A 25,714-nucleotide genomic window follows, 5' to 3' on the forward strand; every position below is an offset into this window, starting at 1 on the left:
TTTATTTCATTTGGAAGGTAATCGAAGGCCGAATATAATGATGTTGAAAAAAAATTAAATTTGGGTCGTTGGACTAAGGCCGTAACTAGGCCTTAGGCCTCTCAATAAATTAAAATTTTAGGTCAACTTGAAATTTGTGTTACATTTGAAAGGAACGTCGTACGGGGCTTCGTAATTGCGCTATGCGCAATTTGTAAGATGTACACATTTCATAATAATTTGACTTCAACTAGGGTGACAGACGCACTAGGGTCACGTGCGCAATAGATGTACGGGTTCGTACGGGGCTCAGTCGCAGCAAACGCTCCGACTGTTCTGACGGCTCGTTTTGAAAGTGGTTTTGGCTTCTAGGGTCGAATACCTTTCTAGGCACATATAAAAAAGCCCACTGGAAAATGCGTCCGATTTCGGTAGGCTGTTTTCCAAAAAAAATCCCTCAGATGACTTTTGGACCAAATTTTGCAATCTTCAAAAAAACGATATTATCGCCCAAAAAATTTTCATCCAGGACGATAATATCGTCTAAATTGAAAAATTCAAAAATATTGTCTGGACGATAGTATCGTTTTCTTGTCGATATTATCGTTCAAAAAACGATATTATCGTTTTCTGGATGATATTACCGTTCTAGAAAATCTAATGGATATTTTCGTTTTCTGTACGATAATATCGTCCAAAACGATAATATCGCCCAGGACGATATTATCGTTTAGTTTTGGGTTGTAATATTGTCCAGGACTCAATTTTACTCAGAGGTGCAGCAAGAACCGAATTCTCTTCCAAAATATCGATAAACAATTGTCAGAGGAAATCACCTACACATCAGTGTTTAAAAAAGGCGTTTAGTTCGTCCCTAAATAATTCATCTTTTTACGTAATGAATACCAACTTTGATTGTACATAAAAGGCGTTTTAACACGCCGAGCGATCCGGCCCATTGCCCCGGAGCAAAGCGGAGGGCCGCAATGCGAGCCGGGCGCCGGAACGGTGTCGGAACTTAGGAGTTATTTTTTTTTTCTCGCATCGTCTCATAATTAGTCTGTGTAATTTTTCTATATAAAATTTAAATTTACGGAACCAAATGAACCAATTTTTAATATATATATTTGCCGTCTATAAAAAGGTGTTTATCTACAAGATTTTGTGTTTCGTCTTCAACAACCATCCAGAACGATAATATCGCCCAGGACGATATTATCGTCTAGAATTTTTATTTTAAATAAATTAAAAACGTCTCAAATTTAAACAAATAAATTAATTAAAAACGATATTATCGTCCCAAAAATTATCGCCCAGGACGATAATATCGTCCAAAATAATGATAAAATTGTTCAGAAAAAGAAAATAACGATAATATCGTCCAGCGGATATTTTCATCCAGGACGATATTATCGTCAAAAAAACGATATTATCGTTTTTTGAACGATAATATCGTTTTTTAGACGATAGTATCATCAAAAAAAACGATAGTATCGTCCAAAAAAACGATATTATCGTTTAAAAACGATATTATCGTTTTTTTAAACGATAATATCGTCAAGAAAACGATAATATCGTACTGAAAATATTTTAAAATTTATAATTTTAGACGATATTATCGTCCTGGATGAAATTTTTTTGGACGATAATATCGTTTTTTAGACGCCATCATCACTTTGGCATACCCCAGGGATGAGGCGACATAACTACACGGTCAATATCGTCAGTAACGATATTATCGTTTTTTAGACGATAGTATCGTCTAACAAACGATACTATCGTCTAACAAACGATACTATCGTCCAAAAAACGATACTATCGTTTTTTAGACGATACTATCGTCTAAAAAACGATAATATCGTTCCTGACGATATTGACCGTGTAGTTATGTCGCCTCATCCCTGGGGTATGCCAAAGTGATGATGGCGTTTCGGTGGAAGTGCAAACATATTCAAATAAATGCGTTTCCGCCAAAAAGGACATTTTCAAATTAACTACAAATCTCCAGGGAGATTATGGCTCTCTCCGCGGGGATTTGTCGTTTGCCATAAATCACAAAACTGTGTGAGATTATTGGAAAATTCGTAATAAAATCGCAAACTTTTGCGATAACGACTCATTGCTAACTTCATATTCTATGTGGAATTATGAGGAAAAAGAGCACAAATCGCATTTCCCGGGAATTTATAAAATGCAAAATATTTTCAATTTTAACCTTTTTCATCAAATCAAGTGACAGCAGCCTCTTTAATTAATTCCTAAAATCTAGATTTTTTGCTCCGATGCAACTACTTTTTGACTGTTCGTGGCAATTTATCCGGTTGTTGGTCAGGCGCAAACTGACTAATGGGCTAGGACAAATTACGATTTTTGACGCAAATCTACCCAATATTCCTGACTAAATGAATCACACCAAACCTTGATTTCAAAAATTGAAGCTACCCAAGTCGAACGATGATTTTAAAGTCTGTCAAAAAAGATCGTCCCAAACTTACCATTCAAACGATAAGCTCATTGGTGTCCAAACGACCCTGTCGATGAAATACAACCATCCAACCATTTCTAACAATTCGCTTTTCTGTATTTCGTTTCCATTTTTACACAAAATTCCTTATATTAAGCAACCGCAGTTTGACCGGCAGCCTGTTTACTATTAATGGCCACCGCTACTTCTTCACTTTTCACCGTCTCTTCCTCATTCACTGGTTCGTCATCAATCCGGTACGTAATGGCTGCTGGTTCCTTGGGCGGCATCCAATCCGGAATTATTTTCTCGTGCAATCTCCAGACACCGTATTCGTTGGCTACATGCTTCTCGAACACGACATACTCCAGCACATCCTTGGCCAGAATTTCACTGCCATGCATCAATCGACCGAAACGATCGTAGATTGCCAGAACTTGTTGTGTGTGGAAGCGTACGGTCACCTGGCCGAAAATGTTTTCTTTCGTCACGATGTCGGTGCATCTGGCATGCACGACTCGTGGCGGTTCGAGTGACTTTAGAAATTTCCAGTGGATCGTCTTGTCGCGAACGTTGTGCATCATTTCCGGGTATGCTTTTTCGGTTACCAGTTCGTGAAGTCTGTGCTTGTCCTTGGCTGTCAATGCTTCGTGCGACTGGATGTAAATGTCTTGGGCTTGTTCAGCGAATTTCGTCACATCAAAGTCTTCCTCGTAGTTTCGAATCTTACGGACGGCCATCATGCTCTTCGACTTCTTTTCGATTAATTCGAATTTTTGCTTGGCACCGGTCGTGGTGATTGCTGATCGTTTTCCATCGCCTTCAGGCGGCACATACGGTTCAAATGTGCCTCCAGTGCTGCTGATAAAAAATGGTCGTTCCATCCATGGACGTGGCGGTAACACTCCCCTGGCTTTCATTCGGCTTTTAATTTGATCCTTGGTCAGGTCTTCCGATTTCTCGCGGTAGTCCGGAAGTTTTACTTTGATGACTTTTAGAGCCCGCAGCTTCTTGAACTTTGGATTCCAATGTTTGTTGTGGTGTCGAACGTTTGTCATCCGTTCGGTTGGCAATAAAATTGTCCTGGCACATGATGACGTAACACCAAAGACTTGGACCTAAAACGGGAATTTTGTGTTAGTAAAGGGTTGTCTTCGACCGGCTTTTATAAAAACAAAAGTTGTTACGTCTTCAGGTCACAATAACTTAGAACATATTACTGTTGTTGGTTAGTACAATTTTGTTTTTTTACCAGGACCTGTCGTTCCAACTGAACGGCTCGTTTTTCAATTTTTCAAGAAATCCTTTAGGCAACAAAGATTTCAAAAATATTTCCAGTGACGTTAGACAATTGTCTAAAATCGCTGATTTCATTGGCAACTTTAGGACGTTGAAGTGTTTTATAGACCCGTGTGTACTTCCGTTGTATCGAATTGCGTTCAGCAATGACATTGTCTATTATTCATAGAATTTACCTGTTTAACACATTCTATCAGTCCTCTGTTAAAAAACGCTGCCATGTTTCGTACAAATTACAAATTATTGACAGATTCTCACAGTTGACAGCTTGTCAACTTTATAGTAATGACAGGTGACGTGATGGCGCTAGCATCAACGTGGAGAAGTTTTTGTGAAAAGAAAATGGTAACACTGATGCTGATGGTGAGCAGCGCTAACAGTCAATTTTAATAGAGTGTGTTATGATCAGGTAAGGAGGACGTACAGAAATTGTATTTGTTTCACTTTTTTCGCTCAGTTAAATCTGTCAAAGTTAACTGTGAGGTTAGATTCTTCACAGCCTATTTTGTTCGTGAAGAATTAACTTGTCAGTGAAACTTGACATTTTTGATGTAAAAAGGTGTTTGGTATGAAAGTACAAACCAGGTATGGTCTGTCCATACAAACTCGAGGAAATAGCGATTTCATATAAAAAACTCTCCTTTCAATGATTTTCATTGAAAGATGAGTTTTTTTATATGAAATCGCTATTTCCTCCGCTTTATACAAATTTTGACCATACCTATAGACCAGTTTATAAACAACTTGCCTTGTGGTACTTGTCAAAGTATTTGCTTCTCTTTCAACATGTTATGATGTGAGTGAGAAGACCGAAGACCAGATTATAACTTGACTTGGGGTACTTGTCAAAATATTGCTTTCTCTTTCATTATAATACTCTATTTAAAAAGTTGTTGAGTGAAGTCATTTCAAAGAATTTAGAAAACTCATAGAAGGAAGATTTCGAACACAAGATACGAGATCATCATTTCGAGATATTTTTGACATTAAGCAAGATAAGTCGGTATACACAGACAGCTTTAGCTATCTAGGTTAACTCCATTTTTAAATTTTCAGAGCATAGCCCACACTCATAACTCACTTGGAAGGGCTGACATTTAGGGTTTAGCAAAATGTCAGGATTTGGCACATTTCAATTGAATGCGCTGAGGTACACATAGCAACGCGAGTTTGACATAAAAGTCTTTTTAGCTCTATTCCAAAAGACTGTTATGATGAAAGAGAAGGAAACATAATTTGGACCAGTTATTTTAACTTGCCTTGGAGTATATGTCAAAAATTTATATGAAAATATTCAATGACAAGTACCTCAAGGCAAGTTATAATTAACTGGTCTTCGGAACTATCGCTCTGATCATAAGAGTCTATTGTTTTAAAATGTCAAACTTGCGAAATTGATTTATTTCAATTATCAAAATTGTGAAGCTTTCGCTAGTTTGACATTATAAAACAATTGGAAAAGACCTGGAAACAAAAGAATTTTATGTCTTTATGTGAATCTTTATGTTGTTATGAATATATGGTCATTTACCCATATAACTGTCGATAAAAAGTTGAAAAATCCAGTTTCTTGGTGATCGACAAACATAGCGAACTATGACTTTTCTACTGTTAGATCTCGCTCAGAAAATCTATTTTTTCGTGAACTATAGTTTGGCGATGCAAACAATAGGACATTACCTGCCTGCTTCCAAATTTGAAACGATTTATCGATTGAAAACTAATTTAACACATTCAAAACAATTGCGGCTAGTCAACTTTCGACACCCTGGACTTTACTTAAATAGTCGTGGAATACCTCCAAATAAATTTCTAAATATCTAGAATTCAGTTTTGGATTTTTAGAAATTTATTTGGAGGCATTCCACGACTATTTAAATAAAGTCCAGGGTGCCGAAAGTTGACTAGCCGCAATTAATTTCAATGTGTTAATATAATTTATATGGGTAGACGGTTAATCTTAACAAGTATTTGCTGTACACGCCCTAAAACCCAAACTAAGTGATACAGTGATATTTAATGTCACTTTCAACTGACGACATGACAAGACAAGTTCTGAATTTAATCCGATTATAATCGTAACTATACTGTCAACATATTCATTTATAGATCGTATGTTTATGGTTGGGGAGTTAATTCTTCTCCAAGGAGACTTTAACCTTTGTCGCTCAGTTAATACTTTCAAAGTAAACTGTGAGGTTAGATTCTTCCGCGAAGAATTAACTTGACATTTCTGATGTAAAAACGTGTTCGGTTTCCGTATTGATGCGAAATAATTATTTCTGAGTTATGACATTGTGTTTAATTAAGAAAAATCAATGAAATAATTTGTGTTTATGTTGCCGTTGTACATGTCAAAATTTTGTTTCTTTAAGTGAGCGCATTAACCGAGCGACGAAAAAAATACAATTTCTGTACGGGCTCTAATAAAACCGGTCTTGACGAATTTAACCTCAAAGTCAACCACAAAACCTCTTAATCCCGAGTTTTTCTCAAATCTAAAAAAAAACTCATTCAGTTTAGTTTCAACGAATTGCTAGTCACCATACATCACCATCTGTCGAAAATAATGACAACAACATCGTTAATGTCGTTTTTTGCCTATCAATTTTATTGCAAACTGATTTTATTCAGTCCGCTTTTTTAATTTGATCCGCTGTCCATTAAGAGGGCAGACTAGGTGTGAAGTAGGCTATATATTGAAAAATTGGTTTTAAAATTAATGTAGACCATTTAATGAAAATCTGTTCCAGCAATTAGATGAGCAATATGTTTATCTATCTCTAAAAAATGAAAAACGATTTACAATAAGCAACAGTTGGAAAAAAACCGATTTCCAAAAAAATATTGCATAGCCTAACTTTAAGCGACGTTCATATTTTGGAAATCGGTTTTCTTCCAACTGTTGCTTATTGTAAATCGTTTTTCGTTTTTTAGAGATAGATAAACATATTGCTCATCTAATTGCTGGAACAGATTTTCATTAAATGGTCTACATTAATTTTAAAACCAATTTTTCAATTACAGCCTACTTCACACCTAGTCTGCCCTCTTAAACTTTCGGCAACACTGACTCATATTATCCGAATGTTTCTCACAGATGGTGCTGTTCTCACCAAAACACTGCGGTAAAAAAACGTTCGAACTTCCGTTTCGAATTGTCAACTTGTAGTTCATTCTGTCACCGTAGCCGGTGTGGCAGTTCGCATGTACTTTATTTGCGAGCAAATTCTCTATCAGTTGAACGAGTAAAGTGAAACACACAGAACGCTCGTGAAAAAGAAAATTTACTTTTGTGTCATTTTGTAAGTAACATGTCCCCCATTTTCCAATCAAACTAAATTTTTCGATCAAAACTCAATTACGGTGTCAAATTCGATCAAAGTGTACACTGGATGTAACTAGCAATTTTTATGATTTTATTTTTCTCATTTTCTTAGATTGATTGTTTCACTTTGGACGCGCCATCACATATACGTACAATTTGAACCGAGAAATTCCATTCTCGGGCGCACGTTTTTTCTTTAAATTTTTATTTTTTTGTTAATTTCGCCGAAAAACTAATTCCTAAAAAAAGGAAAAGTGGTGTGTGTGTGTGAAGCCGATTTAGAGGATTTATTATTTCATTTGCGACTTCAGTTCATATGTAAGCACATTTTTTATATAATTTTTTCTTTGACTTTTTTTTTGGTTGAGTTCAATTTTCTGCCAACCACATCGAATAATACCGTTTTTGTATAGCGCTACTTCGATGAGTGACGTTTGCATAAAAAAAAATTTCATTCAATGACCTTTGGATTCATTGTCCTGAATTTGGCTTTTCGTTCGAGAAATATTTTGTCTTTTGTGTGATGCTAAGTTTTCGTTATACGGTGATGAGTTCTTAAAGATATTTTATTTGGGTGGGGTTTACCGATTGATGTAAATTTTTTGTAAACACCCATTTCGTTCAGCGTGGCTAAAAATTATAATTTTGCGGCGACACATCAAATTCGATCGAATTTTTTTATTGTTTTAATTTCTACTTCTACTTCGAGTCAACGAAAGAAAAAAAAAACTGAAACGGGAAACGGGGATCAAAGTTCACTGGCAAAACGGTCTACTCGGTTTACTGAGTGGTTTTACCATTGCGTGTGTGCTTATTTCGCCACATCAGTACAATTACACTCAAACTTGAAATTTTCTCAATGAATTTGTTCGTCAGCCTTGCCGCGATATGATTTTTTTTGTGTGTCATGACCTTGTTCAGAATTACATCTGATATTTTTGTGTAAGTTAGATGTGTACATATAACGGATAGTTTATTCGAAGGTCACTTTCATTCCGATTCAAATTTCCATCTCACAATTTCACACGTCTCGAGAGAGAACGAAATGTAACTGAAGAAATTTCTCCAATTTTTTTTTCCTTCTGATTTTGATATTTGAAATCTATTTCAAGACGAAATTGCACATTCGACGAATGTGTTTGACCACCGTACTAGCGAGCCGGTGTTGAATGTGTAATCCAATTTGACTGAAATCACTCTCGATTCGATTGATTTTATTTTTAGTGATCGTTGAAACGGTCATGATTCGTGTGAATGTAAATGGTTTTGCCCTTAAAATACCCCTTGTTTTAGCTTCAGCATTTGTGGCCTATGATTTGCGCGCGATATTATACGACTGTGACTTCGTATTATACGAATGAAGACAATGTGGCAAAACATTAAATTGTTTTCGTTTACCGGGACCAAGGATTTTTTTTATCAATATTTCGTATTCACACAAAACATCGCATTTCATCGATGAAGAAGATCCCAAAAATATTCGAAAATCATTTTGTGGTTTGTGTGAGGCACGTGGCGCTATACACCAGACCTGTATCTATATAAAATTGTTCTTCGTGCGCTGATTCTGCACGCAAACGGTTCACTGTGCATAAATCTGTTTTTAAATTTTGCTTTAAATTTGAAATTTATTCAATTAGAATCGATATTGGAGCACTCCTATTGAATGCAGTCCAATGACAACGGCTCGTAGAAAGTTACACCGAATTTGTTTGCGTGTGTTACACACACCTCTTCGTGAATTTTAAATGAACGTCAGCCCTCCGATGAAAACTGTAATTGTCTCGCTGTTCAAGGCTTCAGTTAGTCATTTCTAAATTTTTTGTATCATTTGCGTGTAACCGGTAGCAACATTAAATCATGCCTGGCTAGCGAACATGGAAATAATGCGATATCCTGGTACACCGGGAAATTTTATTCGTCAAACGAACCATCAGGAAATGGATCGTGAAGAAAACATTATTTTCATGCTCGCTGGATAGCTTGATGTGAGTAAAACCACAAAAATTTTAGTTCGGACGTGGCATCACGAATAATTTATTGTAATTTATTGGGTACTTAAAAGTAACGTTGAATGATCATGTCGAGACTTACCTACGAGAGGCGAATTTGTGAGAGAAAATATATGAAATTCTCTCGCAAATTCGTCTCTAAGGCTTTTATGCGTTGTACGGTAGTTACTTTCATTCTTTATCCAGATTTATTACGAAAAACGCTTACATTGAAATGATTTCACCTTTTTACCGCTATCGATTACTCTCTATTGCGCAACCAAAATTTATCAAAATTATTTTTCAATCACAGGCAGGACTAAAGTTTCCATTCTACTCAACAAAAGTATTACGTAAGAGAGCGAGCTGTCAAATAAACAAAGCGAAAATTGAAAAAATTCAATTTTGTCTCTCACTCGGAGTACTTTTTAACTATACGTAAAAACGGTAAAAACAGAGGAATTTAACTGAGCTCGATGGGTGATCTGTCAAAATTTCGACTCTCTTTTAACACTGTATTGTAATGAAGGGCAATAAACCAGAGAGATGCTAATATGACGACTGGTTCGTTTCGACGGATAGAGGGAATATGTCGAATGATTTTGAAATTGGTTGAGCGAAAATGTATTGAATTCTCTCTCAAAAACCCACCCAACTGTCATTCGACATATTCCCTCTATCCGTCGAAACGAACCAGTCGTCATATTAGCAGCTCTCTGCAATAAACGCGTACTCACAAACCCATAGCAATAGAAACCACTCTGTCAGAAATTTGTTCCACAAACCTCGGACCCACAATTACATTCCACAAAATTTTAATTTAATTCCACTACAGTGAAGTGATTTGACTCCACGTTCAGATGACGATCCATTTCCAGTGAAATAAATCCGAAACCTGAAACAAAATCTGCGCTACTTTGCACCGTATAATCCAACTGTAAACTCGAATGCCAATTCATGCGTGTCATTTTGTCTGGCGATTTGTTTGCGAATGGACAAGAAAGAAAATATTTTTTGGTTTACCGAAAACTTGAAGCAAATTTATCGTCTCGGTTGTTGTATTGTGTTTGGATTAAAAATTATCGAGTTTCATTTCTGCTTATCGCGTCATTTCTGAACGACTCATCAAAATTTACGGAATCACAAAGCCAACTAAACGAAAGAAAAATAATTGTGTCTCTGTTGCGATAACAAAAAAAAGAGTTTTCAATTGAGTCAGTCGTTTCCGCGTACAAATTGGTTCATGCTTGCGGTTGTAAACTGTGTCATTACTATCCTTTTCTAGGCTGGGCTCTCACATTTCACGGTCGCAAGCATGAAAAATGCGTCTGTCTTGGAAATTCCGCTTTTGACTAGGTGGATCTTACGCAGTTTCTGCTGGGCCATCACACGTCAAAACAACGAATTTACAAGCGAAAGACAGTAACACAACCCCAAAATCAGAGGCGCCGACTTTAAATTCGTTCATGGGGGGCTCATGGGGGGCAAAGAGCACAACATGATAAAAAATGGTTGAAAACCCTAGGAATTTAAAGAATTTTTGCATTGTCATGGGGGGCAATCGCCCCCCTCGCCCCCCTATACTCGGCGCCACTGCCCAAAATGTCCAGATTTTGCCTAGCAATTCCGTGATTGTCATTAGGAATTGTTACTTCCTTTCTTCTGGACAGATCAAACACCATTGCATTCTGTACTGACTTTGAAATGAAATTCCATTTTGAAGATACACAGAGAGCAAACACACACGACTTGCGAACACATACACGTTACGAAAATGATATTTATTTTCGTGTTTAAAGGTCGTAGTTCTAAGCATATCTCGCCCACAAACTGAACGACTTCAATGAAAATGACTTTTTTTCAATCGAGAATAGAGTGCAAGTGTTGTGGTTTTCGTTGGTTGTCGTCATTGTAGTTTCTTGTTGTTGACATTGTTGCGCATTTGGTCGTTAGGGCTGTGAGCTCACGTGCTTGCCAGTTTCGTTTTTGCGTCATGTTTTGAAAAAAGTTTTATGACAATGGAACATTACGAACTGCAAGCCACGCTTCGAAAGGTCAGAACGACCCGAAAAAGGCTCTTCACTTCCGATGTTTCAGAGGAAACTATTTGGCTAAATGTTACCCTTCCAAATTCAGTACGAACCAATACTTTGTAACGCAACCGAAAAGGCTGAATGAATATCGTTTATAGTCTCGACGTACAATAACGTCATTCCATGCGTGGAAGACACGCATAAATTGCACAATTATGCCGCCGAAAATAAAATCCGGAGAACGTGTCACTGTCGGGTTTGCCTTTGCGAAATTATTTCTTATTGACGAAATGTCCAAGCCAATGATTAATTCGAGTGTCCTCATGACGTCAGCATTATACAAAAATTGAATCGTCCCGAACACGTGAACACCGCTGTTTCATCGCTGTTCATGTGAATTTTCTGCGTAGATTTGATAACAAAAAATAAAAGTTTTCCATTCATCGCCAGTCTCTCCGCATATACTGTGTTGTACCGCAACCAAATTTAATCGAAATTTCGTCCATTTTCATTTCTTGTTGCAGCAATTTGTTGTATGAGTCAAAAAACCGAAAGACCAGTACTGTCAGGTCAGCGCATCAAGACCAGAAAAAGAGATGAGAAGGAGAAATACGATCCCACCGGCTTCCGTGACGCGGTCATTGCTGGACTTGAAAAAACCGGCGGCGATTTGGATGCCATCTCGAAGTATCTAGACAGCGCTGGAAATAAATTGGATTATCGTCGTTACGGCGAAGTATTATTTGATATATTGATTGCGGGCGGTTTATTGGTACCGGGCGGATCGATTTCTCAAGATGGCGAAAAGCCAAGCACAGATTGCTGTATTTTTACAGCATCCGAGGATATGGAAGCCATGCACAGCTATGAGCAGGTAAGACGATGGTTTTTTTTTGTGGATTTATCTATATTTGGATGCACTTCATTAGAACCGACTGAACGGATAACTCACCTCCGGTCGGTGTCGGAATTGTGCGAAATTAATTGTAGACCTTACTTGTCCGATCATTGATTCGATGATTGATTGGTTTTCATGGTCTATGACATTGTTAATGAGAAGACAGGCTGCGACAGCTCACAGTTGATCCAATTCAGACCGTTCAAATTTCGGTGTCTGTTCTTCCTGAGTGTCGTCACCAGTTTCTGTGGAACTTTGATTTTTTTAAAGTCTCAAATGTTGGTCGGTTTGACATTTTCAACTTAAAATTTTTGTGACACGTCCGCTGTTTACATACCTCAATTCACGCTGCATTTCACTGCCATGTGTGACTCAAATAAAGTGGTTCTCTTGTGGACTCTTCGAATTGTAGATTTTTCTACCAAACGAATTGACTACTACCTCAACTGCCATGTGTAGCCAATGCATCGTGCCACATTATTTGTGTGCTTCGGAAAGCTTTCGAAAGCTCTGAGCTTTGATTCCATTGGAAAGTGGAATATTTCGGTGGAATACAAAAGAAGCTTAAGGCGCTCGAACACTCACCAAACGAATGAGAAGTTAAAATTCATTCAAAAACTCCCGCTGCCTACATGCGTTACACTACCCATTCTTGGGTCAAACAAATTCCAAATGTCAGTCAAACGAAAATGTCAAATCGATCCACATCACCTTCCAAGTCAAAGCAGAAGTTAACCGTCCGAACTTTACTTAAAAATCTTCAGGTCTTCATTAAGCTCATGCGCCGATACAAATATTTGGAGAAGATGTTTGAGGAAGAAATGAAAAAGGTGTTGATCTTCATCAAAGGATTTACACCAAGTGAACGTATCAAATTGGCACGGATGACAGCTTTATGGATTGGTAAGTGAAAACATGACATCCACACCGTTCACCAACCAGTATGATTAACCGAACCAAATTTCTATCCCGAATTATAGGAAACGGTTCCGTACCGCCCACCGTACTGTTAATGTTAATCAACGAACATTTAGTGAAAGATGAAATCGCTTTAGACTTTCTACTCGAAGTTTGTGTGACCTTCAAGCAAGAAAAGGGGCTGTCATCCTTGGTGCAAGCCTTGAAGAAAGGAAATATTGAAAGCCGGTAAGTTGTTGTTGTGGATCATTTAAACTGTTGTTGTGTCACCCCACCATTATTAAGCCGGCCATTTTTGCCTTTTATCATGGTCCAATGGTGTGCTAGCTGTGGGAACATTATCCATTTAGATTTGTGTATGAAGAGTCGCTTTTCTGTTGGCGATTTTTCAAAGGAATTTTCTAAGTACAAAACTCTTCTGACTCTCCCTCATCTCACCATCACTGGATGGTCAGGGAATCAATTGAAATTAGTTTTTGAATCGAAAGATTTGATAGCAGCAAAGGGACCCGGTGTCCCTAGATTGAGCTTAACATTCGGATTCTGACGAATTTTCTTTTTTTTTTCAGATTAATGGACTTCTTCCCAGCGAAGAAACAGACAGAGGAATATTTGAGATCAGTTTTTATTGAAAAGGGGTTGGCTGAAGTGGTTAAGCTTCACAAAGCTCAAGCCAGTTATGAAGCCAAACGAGAACTTCAACAGGTAAGACAATCTGAGGCTAAAGCTTATTTAACTTGATGCACATGAAGGAAGGACATCGGGGAATTGATTAGTACTCTCGGTGTCCTAAATGAAATCAAAAACAGTGCTACAGCGAAGTCGACATTCTTTGCTTACATTGGCTTCTAGTAATTCCATAGAATCACAATGTCAATGAAGATTGTCACAATCGATCACTTCCCAACTGTTGGTTGGCTACATACAGCCAAAGTTCTCAGTAGTCGAAGTGATTTAAGGGGCCGTAACCAAATGATGTCAGGGGGAAAACGTGACGGTTCTAAACGATTTGGGTCAATTTTGACCCTTTTTGCGTGACCGCAGGGGGAGCAAAAATTCGATAAAATTGCGTGACATCCTTTGTGTCTGGCCCCTAATTCCGCTGTGCCACAGCTGCCTACAGTTAAACTACTGAACGGAACGATCACATTTCTCTTTGCAGACCTTACTCGATCATATAAGTGACAATAAATCACACAAAGAAATCATTTCCGACATTAAGGAATTGGCACTTAAAACAAACATTCCTGAACATGAGATAATTGGTCTCGTAAGTTCTTTTCGGTTCGGACAATGACGATTGGTCGATGATCAACGAAAAACCCTTTTTTTTCCATCCACAGATTTGGTCCACCATAATGGGATTGGCTGAATGGAATAAGAAAGAGGAACTGGTCGCCGAACAAGCCCTGAAACATCTACGACAATACGCAACATTGTTCCAAGCATTTACAACGGTTGACCGGGCTGAATTAGCGTTGATTCTGAAAGTTCAAGAATTTTGCTATGAAAATATGAATTTCATGAAGGCGTTCCAGAAGATAATACTCCTATTTTACAAAGGTGAGTGTGGCGCCTCCGGTTCGCCTTTAGTTGGAAATTTTCGTCATTTTCGTCTAGTCTTATTGAGTGAGTGTATGGCATCGTCGATCATAAAAATTGATGGAAATGGACTGTTGTTTCTCAATCGGTAGACGATGCCTGACATAAAAGAAAAACGTTTTACGATCTGGAAGTATTCACGTGCCATTGAATGTTTCTGTTAAACCAACTACGTTACACTGAAACACTGACAAAATGACCATTCACCCAAAAATGCTGCTTGACCTTCCTTAATGGTTTGCCGATTTTTTCTTCTTCTCCCGTTTCAGCTAATGTTGTCTCTGAGGACGCTATTCTGAAATGGTTCAAAGACGGTCACTCTCAAAAGGGAAAGATGCATTTCCTCGAACAAATGAAGAAATTTATTGAATGGTTGCAGAATGCAGAAGAAGGTAAGCCGTAATTTACTACATGTCTGAGTGGAAAGGGAACAAAATGCCTCCCGCATCACACAAGAATCTGATAAAAATTTACTTTTGACTTTTCGAGACTCCTGAACTCTTGCGAATCGAAAACAATTGAAAATTTTGCAGAAATTACCTGCAGTGATTCTTGAGTGCCAGTGGGCCATTCTTTCAATTTATTGTAAAATCCCAATCTGTGATAGTCTCTCTCAAACAGAGAGAGAATTGGAAGCATGCAATTTAAGGAATTTATTGAAACGACGACTGTCAGTGGTGACAAGTTAAATTGTTGAAGTTTCAACTCTTGAAATCTTCGGATGCACTTCATTAGAACCGACCGAACGGATAACCCACCTCCGGTCGGTGTCGGAATTGTGCGAAATTAACTGCAGACCTTACTTGTCCGATCATTGATTCGATGATTGATTGGTTTTCATGGTCTATGACATTTTTAACTGGGTTCCAATGAGAAGACAGGCTGCGACACTTGGTTCAGGCACCAACACCTCCAACTCTACATCAATGTGGATTTTATGCAGAGTGTGACGGTTGAGATGTACGCCACCCTAGCACAGGGTCTATTTTAGGGAATTAATTCCTGAATTTGGTTGTTCCTTAAATACCATCCGAATGTATCGATTTAACGCATCAACATGAAATACAAATAAAAACGACATTAGGATGGGACAGTGGTCACGTACTAGCCTTCAAAAAAAAAAAATCCGGGTTCGATTCCCGTGTCATACAATTCCACATGGCACTTTTCTAGCGATTGTTTCGCATTGTTCGCGTCGTAAAGTTCACTCAAGCCTCATAATTTGGGTAGTTGCAGTGTATTTGGTGGCTGCAACAATTTTCACACTGAATGACGTTACCCAAATGCGATGAATTTGTGTGCTCATATCTAGCCTACATTTAGGCAAGCTATCAATCATATGCCGAGCCGAAGCCTACATTTAGGCGAGATATCAATGAAGCATTTAACTTTCCTCAGAGAGTATTTGCATGCTTCATGTGTGGTTCGGAAGTCACGTTAAGAGGCATCGATACTTACGAAACTTTCATAAACTGCTGGGAGCTGGTCAAACTGTTACAGCCAAATATATTTTCTGTTGAAAGCTAACACATTTGTGGTCGAAACGCATCGATGTCTCTTGAGCTGGCAGTCCAGACTGTAATATTATTGACCGTAAGAAGCTATCTGTGAGGTCACACAACAAATCAAATATCACAAACAGCGGAGGCACTTCGGTCTATTGTTATTTTAGAGAAACAGATAAAACGTGACGGTTTTTCGGGAATTTAATTCCCCTAAAATAGAATCTGCGCTAGGGCACTCTTACATCGTTCCTAATCATAAGTGCTACAGAAAAAAATATTGTCTTAGGCAGTGGAACACTATGGCACATAGTTTGAACCATCAACTTATGAGCGACTATGTTCCGTGTATCGACTCTTTGGGTCTCTATGGGTTTTTTTGTAGAAAAGAAAATTGTTTCTCCTCACTTTAGTAACTGCAGTAACTGCCCGCCAATTAATTTCTTTTTGTTTGTTGTTTCAGAATCTGAATCTGAGGAGGAGGACTAAACAAAACGATAAAATACATCACCTAAATTCCCTCCCATTGAAAATGTTGATCGGATTTTTGGAATTCGATTTATTGACGAAGAAAAAACGAAGAAAAAAACAAAACAAAAAAATGGACAAAAATTAAACTAAAAAAACAAATGAAATTTCAGTGAACCATCAATAAATAATAATAAAAATCGTTCTCAGCGACATCTTTGAAGTCAACTAATTTAAACCAACAACAACAAAAATATTCAAATGAAGAAAAGTGCTAAAACATTCGCATATAAAATGGAACGACAAAACATTTTGAAACGGTTTTCAAATCCTCCGAATTATTAATATCAAACATCAACTCCAAACATAAACAAAAAATTTTCTTTCTTTTGCCTTTAAAACTGGAATTTTCAGTAAACGATGTTGAAGAAACGGATATTTAATTTTCAATTTTTTTTTTCTTAGAATAAAAGCAAAGAAAGAAAAATTCAAATTTTTGATAAAAAAAAAGAAACAAAAAAACAAACGAAAAACCGCCAATCATGTATAACATCAAATAAAAATTCATTTTGTATAAAAACGAAAGAAAAAAATCTTTATCAATTGAGCCAACTGCTGTAATGCATACCATCGGACTTACCATTTTTTTGGCCGAAATTGTGTTCAATCTACCCCTTCCCGCAATCACAACATCACTCGTCACCAACTAATTTCAGTTTTTCAGGGGCAAGGTAAGTGGCGACGAACACTCATTTAGCTTGTAATCCGACCATATCTTCGACATTTCAATGGTCTCCTGCGAGACTGAAGAGGCTAAGCTCAAGGTTATTAGAATTGACCAGTCTCGCTTTGACTAAAATCGGTTTAGAAAATTCATCCAGCCGTTCAGTTTTCATTAGTTAGACAAAACGTGCTATGGTAGAGATTCTTTGGTAGAGTCAGGATTCACATGATTGAGGTGTTAGGCAATGTTTCAAATATGATATCATCAACATCGAAACAGTTCGGGTTCACAGGTTAGGTAATGCCTTGTGTAAAATCTACTTTATTATTCACTAAGCCAGTCATTCACATGGTTCAGGAGCTAAGCAATGAATGTTTTAAAAACGATCAGGTTCACAGGATGTAGACAATGCTTTGAGTAAAATCTGATGAAATATTTACTAAGCCAGTCAGGATTTACATGGCTCATGGATTAGGCAATGTTGCAAGTATACGATCTAATCAACATGGAGACAGTTTGGGTTTGCAGGTTTGACAATCTCTTGGTTAATAGATCAATCTGCAGTAAGTGTCCACTGGGATGTTTCCTAAATGGAGATGATTCAGTTACCCCCGTAGATCACTCGGATATCTTCAACAAAAAAATTCCGCTTTTGTTTAAGGCGTACGAAGGCAGTATGTGCTTGCCAGAAGTTTGACAATAATCTATTCATTAATTAAGACTCTTATCAGCGAAAAACTGGTAAAAGAGGAGGTTTTTCATCAACAAGGGTCTGAGAAATTTGTTTAAAGAGGGGTGCAGAGTCTACACTGTAGACTATGCAACTAACTTCCGGCAAGCCTTTATACGATCTAAAAAAAACGGAAATTTTCGTTGGAAGTACCTGAAGGCAATGACAATAATGAAAAATGTCGGGCAGTTGGCATTTATTGTCTCAATTAGGTCTCTGTTGGCGCGGCAGATGGAGAATTGGTTTATTCGCCAAGGTCTCAGAGTTTTAAGAGTAGAATACGGGCGAAATGACCAAAAATAGAAAATTGTTTCAATTTTAAGGTTGGTGTCTTCGGCAGTCTCAGAGTTTTAGAATCGAAAAACAGAGGCAAATATGAAAATTTGGTTTTGGTGTTATCTTTTGCGTTACGGGACATATAATATTGCTTTCTTCGTCTTTAAAAATGTTTTTTTACATGTTATAACTGGCAAAAGTGGTGATATCAGTCAAAAATTCCTTAAAGGGTAAATGTGACGCAAGTCCTTTATCTTACTTACAAAATAACTGATATCGCTGAGGGTGACGCAGATGCATTGTGCGCCGTACGCAAAGGTTTTATCAACACAAGACGAACCCAAAAAATTTTAGAAAGAAAATTTAACAAAAAATTTAACAAATTGCGTCAGAAGTGACAGATGTTGAGGCAATTACTGTTTGGAAAATGTTTAAAATATGGAAAAATATGTCCTGAAAGATGAAATTTAAACGGAAGACAGCCGAATCATCTGCCACTATGTGACGCAATTTGTTTTTGTAAAATTTTCTGCCTAAAATTTTTTGGGTTCATCTTGTGTTAATTGTACTATATACGATACATGTAAATAAATATTTTAGGGTAGGTCCCTTGTCTACGATAATTGAGTGCAATACAATTATGTAAAATATTTTAGAATATAAAAGGTTTATTGCTGCTTCTATTCTACGTCAAAACAATACGAAATACACAGCGAAGGGGCTGATGACCAGTATCGTTGGTAATCCAGACGAAAATATTTTCGGAAAAGCCCTTCAATGTGAAACGGCTTTTCCGAATCAATACGAACAGTTCGTTATACACATTGAAGAACCGTTTGACATCGATTGCAACAATTGCAACAAAAATAATTCGCCTGCAACCATGACATTCAATGATTAATCAGGAAAAGATGTGAAATCTAAAAAAATCAATTAGGTGCCCACATTCTCGTCCTCTATTTCAATAAGAATGGCTCTCGAAATTCGCACCTCTCAGCCAATCAAAAAAAAATTGTGGTTTTTGTCCTTAACACCTATCTAAAGCTTAAGCCACACAGGCCACACATTATACTACGGTATAATATTGGCTATAAGCTCGGAATGATAATGCAAAATTTAACGCAAACGGTTTCTTCAGATGTTTCTAATCATTTTGATTGAATGGTGATCATAAAGTCAAACGGTGAATTATAAATAGCATGTTATCATAATCGTACTCATACTTTGTCTGTAATGACAAATGGCCTCAACATCTTTGATACGAGCTAGTCGTTTACTATAACTCCATTCGTAAAGGTTGAAATGTCAATTTAATTAGAACGGATTAAGAGATGAAGTTCGTATACTGGTTCTTTACAGCTGCTGCATGCGTAACAATTGCGCTTCTCGTTGCTGTTATTGTTATTCTAACAGTTGATTCTTCCGATGATGACAATCCTTCCACAAATATAGGTAACTATCACTGTGTAACTATCAGTGTGTAACAGTTAGAAATTATTGTCGACTCTTGCAAATATGTAGGCAGAACCGTGCGGTTTAACAATGGCAGAGAATATCCTATTTTTGGAATTGGTATGTTGTAATGAAATGATTTACTGATTTAGTGCAACCTTACAACATTACTGAATACCTTTTACAGGCACTGCATATGTATGTACAACATTATAGTTAGTAAACCTGTGCGAGCTAAGCTTGACATCATAATTGAATGATGAAGTATATTCTCAAGTGGATAGATAGCGTTAAGACTTTTATCTACCTAGGTGAAATAATAGCAGTGAAAGAGTGCTATTATTTCGCCGTCGGTAGATAAAATAGCGTATTCACCTCTGTCCACATGTTTATTTAGTTAGACACTTGGGGTTATACCATTCGCCTTCGGCTCATGCAATATAACTCCCCAAGTGTCTAAATAAACATGTGAACAGAGGTGAATAATCTACTATTATCTACGCCTTTTAAGAGAGCTTAGGTTCGCATGGGTCTATTTAATGAATTAATTGATCGAATCGACTTCTAAATTTTGAAACATCTAGACATCTTTAGCCGAAGCTAGAGAATCAGCCATGTGGGCAATCGATCGTGGATATCGACATATCGACACTGCGTACATGTAAAAAATGTTCACTTTAAATGTCGCTTAAAATGAACAATTCCATGATTGTAAATTATACATTTTCAAGATCAGTTATGGCACCGAGGTAGGAGTGGGTGAAGCAGTAAACGCCAAAATTGCACAAGGTGTCATCGCCCGAGAAGACATATTCATAACATCTAAATTGTGGAAGGAGTTCATGGAGCCACAGCTCGTCCGAAGCGGCTTAGAAATAACATTGAGCAGATTAAACTTGTCGCATGTTGACTTGTATCTGATACACTGGCCGATGAACTCTCCGGAAAGCTTTGCTTTCGATTACTTGGATACGTGGCGTGCAATGGAAGAGCTAGTTGATGAAGGTTTGATTCGATCCATTGGTGTTAGTAATTTTAACGGCACTCAGCTGGATCACATCATTGATAACGCCAGAATAAAGCCAGTCGTCAATCAAATTGAGTCACATCCTCATTGCTTAAATAAACGAATAAAAGAGCATTGTCGTAGCAGAGACGTCATTGTCACTGCATATTCGCCATTAGGAACTCCAGGTCATCCGCAATTTTCTCCTGGTGATAGACTTGCGATTAACGAGCCAATAATTCGAGCAGTCGCGCAAAAGCATCAAAAGACTCCAGCTCAAATAATGATTCGGTACCAGATCCAAAATGGGCATATTGCTATTGTTAAAACCAATAGGAATGACAGAGTAATCACGAATTTTGATGTTTTCGACTTTAATTTGTCCGCTGAGGATGTTACTGAAATTGAATCGGTGGACTATTTTTACCGTACATCTAACGAGGACAGTGACATTGGTCATCACCAATTTCCTTTTGAAACTTTCGAATGCTTGTAGTTAGCGATATGCATGCCATTTTAACCGAGCTGTAATGAATTTATACCAAAAATAATAAAGTAAAAGGCAAGTCTACCACCTTTTTACTGTTGACTTATTAAAAACTAATTGCATCGTTGCCACTTAAATGAAAATCAGCTTTTAGACCCGTACAAAGTACTGGGGTCTTATAGGTTTACGCATACGTTTGTAACACGTCGAATTGAATGTAGCAAAATTGTCTTCAACAGTAACTCGAACGTTTTGTAACGACAAAATAGTATTTTTCGTTACGAGTGATGAAAAGTGAATTTTTTCAGGACTAGTCGTAAGCTTCTCCTAACGAGGCGAAGCCGAGTAGGACAAGCTTACGACGTGTCCTGAAAATTTTTGTTTTCATCACGAGTTACGAACTACGTTTTTTGCGCCTGACGATCATAATGAGACGAAACACAAATTTAAATGAAAATAAATACAAAAATAGACCGGCTAAAGCCTGGTGAGGTCTTTTTTCTTTTTTTGTGGGCAAGGCGGAAGAATAGCTTTATCAGTCGATATCCAGCTGTTGAAGAGTAAACATCTCCACTAACGTTTTACCAATTTGGAATTCATATTTTTGTCAGTCGGTGCGTAGTTCTCGAATAGTAAACATTTTTCCCTCAAAAATTACGTTCAGTAGTCAATTATAACCTCGGTACTCAGCTACCAACTACCAAATTTTTGAATTGCAGTGTCAACTCTGAGCTATCGGTTATCAGATAACAAATAATTATTATTTGCCTGGTGTTGATATGCTCACGGTAGCTTTGCAATTTTGAATGTCAATCCAGCTCGTAACTACCATACCTACCAAAGCTACCGACTACCAAATTTTCGATTTATAAATAGGCGAGCATGTAGAATAATTTCGTCAGTCGGTGCGTAGTTCTCGAATAGTAAACATCTCTTCCCCAAAAATTACGTTTGGTAGTCAATTATAGCCTTGGTAGTCCAACTACCAAATTTTCGAATTGCAGTGTCAACTCTGAGCTATCGGTGATCAGATAACAAATAATTATTATTTGCCTGGTGTTGATATGCTCATGGTGGCTTTGCAATTTTGAATGTCAATCCAGCTCGCAACTACGAAAGCTACCGACTACCAAATTTTCGATTTATAAATAGGCGAGCATGTAGAATAATTTCGTCAGTCGGTGCGCAGTTCTCGAATAGTAAACATCTCTTCCCCAAAAATTACGTTTGGTAGTCAATTATAGCCTTGGTAGTCCAACCACCAAATTTTTGAATTGCAGTGTCAACTCTGAGCTATCGGTGATCAGATAACAAATAATTATTATTTGCCTGGTGTTGATATGCTCATGGTGGCTTTGCAATTTTGAATGTCAATCCAGCTCGCAACTACGAAAGCTACCGACTACCAAATTTTCGATTTATAAATAGGCGAGCATGTAGAATAATTTCGTCAGTCGGTGCGCAGTTCTCGAATAGTAAACATCTCTTCCCCAAAAATTACGTTTGGTAGTCAATTATAGCCTTGGTAGTCCAACTACCAAATTTTTGAATTGCAGTGTCAACTCTGAGCTATCGGTGATCAGATAACAAATAATTATTATTTGCCTGGTGTTGATATGCTCATGGTGGCTTTGCAATTTTGAATGTCAATCCAGCTCGAAACTACCAACTACCAAAAATAGCAACTACCGACTGAGAGCTACCAAAACTACCAAATTTGTGGAACAGACAGACGGACAGACAGACAAACCGGCCATAATAGGGTATTTTTTCTAGAGGAAAAAAGACCTAAAAAATGAAAATCATTCTACGAAAATAAAATGGCCGTCATGTAAAAATCAATGTTGCACAGAAACCAAATAATCGTAAACGACGCCTTAACATTCTAGTTCAATTTTGAGTGTCGACTCAAGGCTACGTAAAATAATTTAGTGTTGCAAAAAAAAAGCAAAATGAGCGGATCCGAGACGGAAGACGACTTTTTCGATATTGAGATGGAGGCTGAGATAGTAATTCGGCACCTTTTACCTAAAAAATCAGCACCAACTTACGAAAAAACGTACAAAAATTCGACGTCTGTCGAATAACACACCGTCTGTGGTCGATGAAAAGACGCTTTTAGTGTATTTTTCGAAGAAATTGGGAGAGGTAAAATCGTCCACTGCATGGTCAACGTATTCAATTCTGCGTGGAACATTGATGATTAAGGAAAATGTCGATATCAAAGAATTCCGTCATCTAGAGATTAAGAGAGTGTTGTAGTGTGAACATTTATAGTTTCATTAACTCGGCGCGTTCACTGAGCGACGAAAAAATAGAAACTGGACGGGCTCAAAAACTCAACGAATTTGACAGTTGCTCAGTGACATTATAAAAGGCAAAGGCAAAAAACAAAACAAAACTTGTAAACAATACATTAAACGAAACAATGGAAGGTGTAAAGGACGTAAATTTGGTGGAAGACGAGGTGATAACATTTTCTTCATTCATTCTTGACTGAACGGTTTATCTAATTTTTCTAATATAAATTTCATAAGATGGAGTTCCAGCCATCATTGTATATCCGAACATCCGATGTGCCTCTGACTGTTAGTATGAGCAACATTCTGGAGAACCTGGAGCACATATACGGGCCGTCATTCGTTGGAATTCAACATAAACTGTACATTCATATAGTGAGTAATTTTTACCTCCGCCACTGTTGCATTGACGGTAATGTCGCCGTCTTGGGTCGAGAATTTGTCGCTCGGCGCCTTGGTGAAATCGACATGCAATCCGTCTTATTGCTGTGAGCACCGTTATTCCAAGAACAATCTTTGTAATTCGTTCGCTCATTTTGGACACAATTCTGCAGGATGTTGTACAACAGAATATACCATTTTCGTGTTGCCGAATCGAAGTCAGATAACCCGGCCACAGTCGAAGCTGATTTTACGCTCGAACCGTCCAGCTTGCCCTTTATAAAAACAATATAAGACGCTTCGCCCCTACAATTTTCTACTAGAAATTTCACTTTCAGATTTGTCCGAAGTTGGCGGTTGCTAAGAAACTTCAAGTGGATGGTATCGATATGGGACGAAATTCGACGTAAGATTTTCTTCATGCTAATTGTATGGTCGATGTTTTAGTTAATTTCCGTTTTTTATAGGAAAATTCGACTTTACAACGTTATTCAACATAACGCCTGGTTGGATGATGAACTTGAAAAATGAAGAGGTGCAGGGAGCCGATTTAATGTTCGGAAAGTTCTTTCTAATTCAAATTTTTCTTTCGGAAACCTACGGTAAGAGTGCTGCAGTGAAGTGAACTTGCGCTGCATTCACCGATGTATGTGTATTCACATATATAACTTAGGTCCCTTGTGTTTTTGCAGAGTAGAATCATCTTCAGTAGTTTCTGTACTTTGTTGCCTTCGTCTCGAAATACAAAAGTTCTCACACATCTACTACAATCATCCCAGCAGGACAGTAACATACTACTTTTGCCGGAGATTTTCTTAATTCATTTAAATTCCAGGTGCCATATTCGTCATTGTCGTTCTACCCGAAACCGAGGGTAAAAGCTTCGAAGACATATCAAGAATGTTAGCGAATTGAATAAATTATTTTCTTAAAATAAACAAAAATTCTTCGTGACTTAAATTTCGTTTTCGCACACCTTCCAATTCGCTTCCAACACGCAATTAAAATTCTCTTAATTGTCACTATGGCCGGAAAACGAGACGTGAAATGAAGAGTAAATTGAAGCGGCAAGGGTGAACTTTGAACGGGTGAAATTGTCTTTTGAAATTGTTTTGATGGAGTGCCTCTAAAATGCACAGATTTTTTTCTAAAATAATTTTGACTACAAATTACCATCCTAAATCGATCCAATTTTGTCAGCCACCAAGAATGTGTCTGAGACAGTATGCAGCCGTGATTAACAAGGTTCAACTGTATATATACAACATTGTGCAGTTACTCTGTATAGCGAGAACTAAATTGGTGGTAGTGGTAAAACATTATAAAGACGCAAAGGAAGTTTTGATTGTGTGAGTGTATCAGCAGAAACAAATCAGAAATATGGGGCCGAGATTTCGTAATTTTCTTCTGAGCAACTGTCTGTCTCGATTTTTAGACTTAAAACATAAATTTCACCTAAACATATTTCAACTTCTATTTCATCGTAGATGCATCCGAACCACATAAGACCCTATTTGGCCCAAAAGCACATTAAATTGCCTGTCAAATGACACCCTATACGACCATGTACGTTTTGTGTACCTCGAGAAATTTCCGTAAGGGCAGTGTAAGTCTTCGGTTGAAAACTTTAACTGCACATTTTTCAGTGTCGATGAATTTTAAACACAATAAGTCCCTATTCGGCTCAATAGTACGTGTGATTACCTTTCTAAAGACACCCCACACGACCCTGTACGGCTCGCGTAATTGAAGAATTTTTTGTAAAAAAAAGTGCAAGCTTTCGGTTTTTGATCACCTTTAACCAGCCACACAAACTTCGAAGAATTTTTTTGAAAGTGGTTTTGGCTTCTATTGTTGAATACCTTTCTAGGCACAT

At 37.5% G+C, this 25,714-nt stretch overlaps 3 protein-coding genes, 1 long non-coding RNA gene and 1 other non-coding gene across 8 annotated transcripts; 4 read left to right on the plus strand and 1 right to left on the minus strand.

The window, feature by feature from the left end:
- Positions 1-2,542: 2,542 nt before the first annotated feature.
- LOC119074432 (probable 39S ribosomal protein L45, mitochondrial) lies at positions 2,543-4,015 on the minus strand. The gene is made up of 2 exons (XM_037180561.1): positions 3,919-4,015; positions 2,543-3,561 (listed from the first exon to the last, which is right to left on the minus strand). Exons 1-2 carry the CDS (start codon positions 3,961-3,963, stop codon positions 2,596-2,598), a joined length of 1,011 nt encoding a protein of 336 aa, XP_037036456.1. The 5' UTR covers positions 3,964-4,015; the 3' UTR covers positions 2,543-2,595.
- Positions 4,016-6,884: 2,869 nt separating this feature from the next.
- LOC119074431 (protein krasavietz) lies at positions 6,885-16,984 on the plus strand. Of its 2 annotated transcripts, XM_037180558.1 has the most exons (10): positions 6,885-7,047; positions 7,183-7,388; positions 11,619-11,968; positions 12,757-12,895; positions 12,973-13,138; positions 13,480-13,615; positions 14,073-14,180; positions 14,254-14,473; positions 14,782-14,904; positions 16,478-16,984. In XM_037180558.1, the coding sequence occupies exons 3-10, from the start codon at positions 11,630-11,632 to the stop codon at positions 16,501-16,503; spliced, it is 1,257 nt and encodes a 418-aa protein (XP_037036453.1). In that variant the 5' UTR covers positions 6,885-7,047; positions 7,183-7,388; positions 11,619-11,629; the 3' UTR covers positions 16,504-16,984. The 2 variants fall into 2 exon arrangements, with proteins under 2 accessions (XP_037036453.1, XP_037036455.1); XM_037180560.1 differs by lacking the exon at positions 7,183-7,388 and having other exon boundaries at positions 6,913-7,047.
- LOC119075028 lies at positions 13,179-13,320 on the plus strand. The gene has a single exon (XR_005087290.1). It is a non-coding gene; the product is annotated as a small nucleolar RNA snoR639/H1 (small nucleolar RNA).
- A 2,516-nt stretch (positions 16,985-19,500) lies between the features above and the next one.
- On the plus strand, positions 19,501-21,231 carry LOC119074433 (1,5-anhydro-D-fructose reductase-like). Its single transcript, XM_037180562.1, has 5 exons — positions 19,501-19,664; positions 19,734-19,784; positions 19,852-19,862; positions 20,249-20,325; positions 20,401-21,231. The coding sequence occupies exons 1-5, from the start codon at positions 19,544-19,546 to the stop codon at positions 21,164-21,166; spliced, it is 1,026 nt and encodes a 341-aa protein (XP_037036457.1). The 5' UTR covers positions 19,501-19,543; the 3' UTR covers positions 21,167-21,231.
- Positions 21,232-23,492: 2,261 nt separating this feature from the next.
- On the plus strand, positions 23,493-24,771 carry LOC119074434. 3 transcript variants are annotated; one of them, XR_005087195.1, is made up of 6 exons: positions 23,493-23,624; positions 23,695-23,832; positions 24,177-24,244; positions 24,306-24,440; positions 24,531-24,624; positions 24,674-24,771. It is a non-coding gene; the product is annotated as an uncharacterized LOC119074434 (long non-coding RNA). The 3 variants fall into 3 exon arrangements; XR_005087194.1 differs by having other exon boundaries at positions 23,496-23,624; positions 24,536-24,771; XR_005087193.1 differs by having other exon boundaries at positions 23,498-23,624; positions 24,531-24,771.
- The last annotated feature ends 943 nt before the right edge of the window (positions 24,772-25,714 follow it).

The sequence above is a fragment of the Bradysia coprophila genome, unplaced genomic scaffold (genome assembly GCF_014529535.1).
Source record: "Bradysia coprophila strain Holo2 unplaced genomic scaffold, BU_Bcop_v1 contig_151, whole genome shotgun sequence".
NCBI classification, from domain to species: domain Eukaryota; kingdom Metazoa; phylum Arthropoda; class Insecta; order Diptera; family Sciaridae; genus Bradysia; species Bradysia coprophila.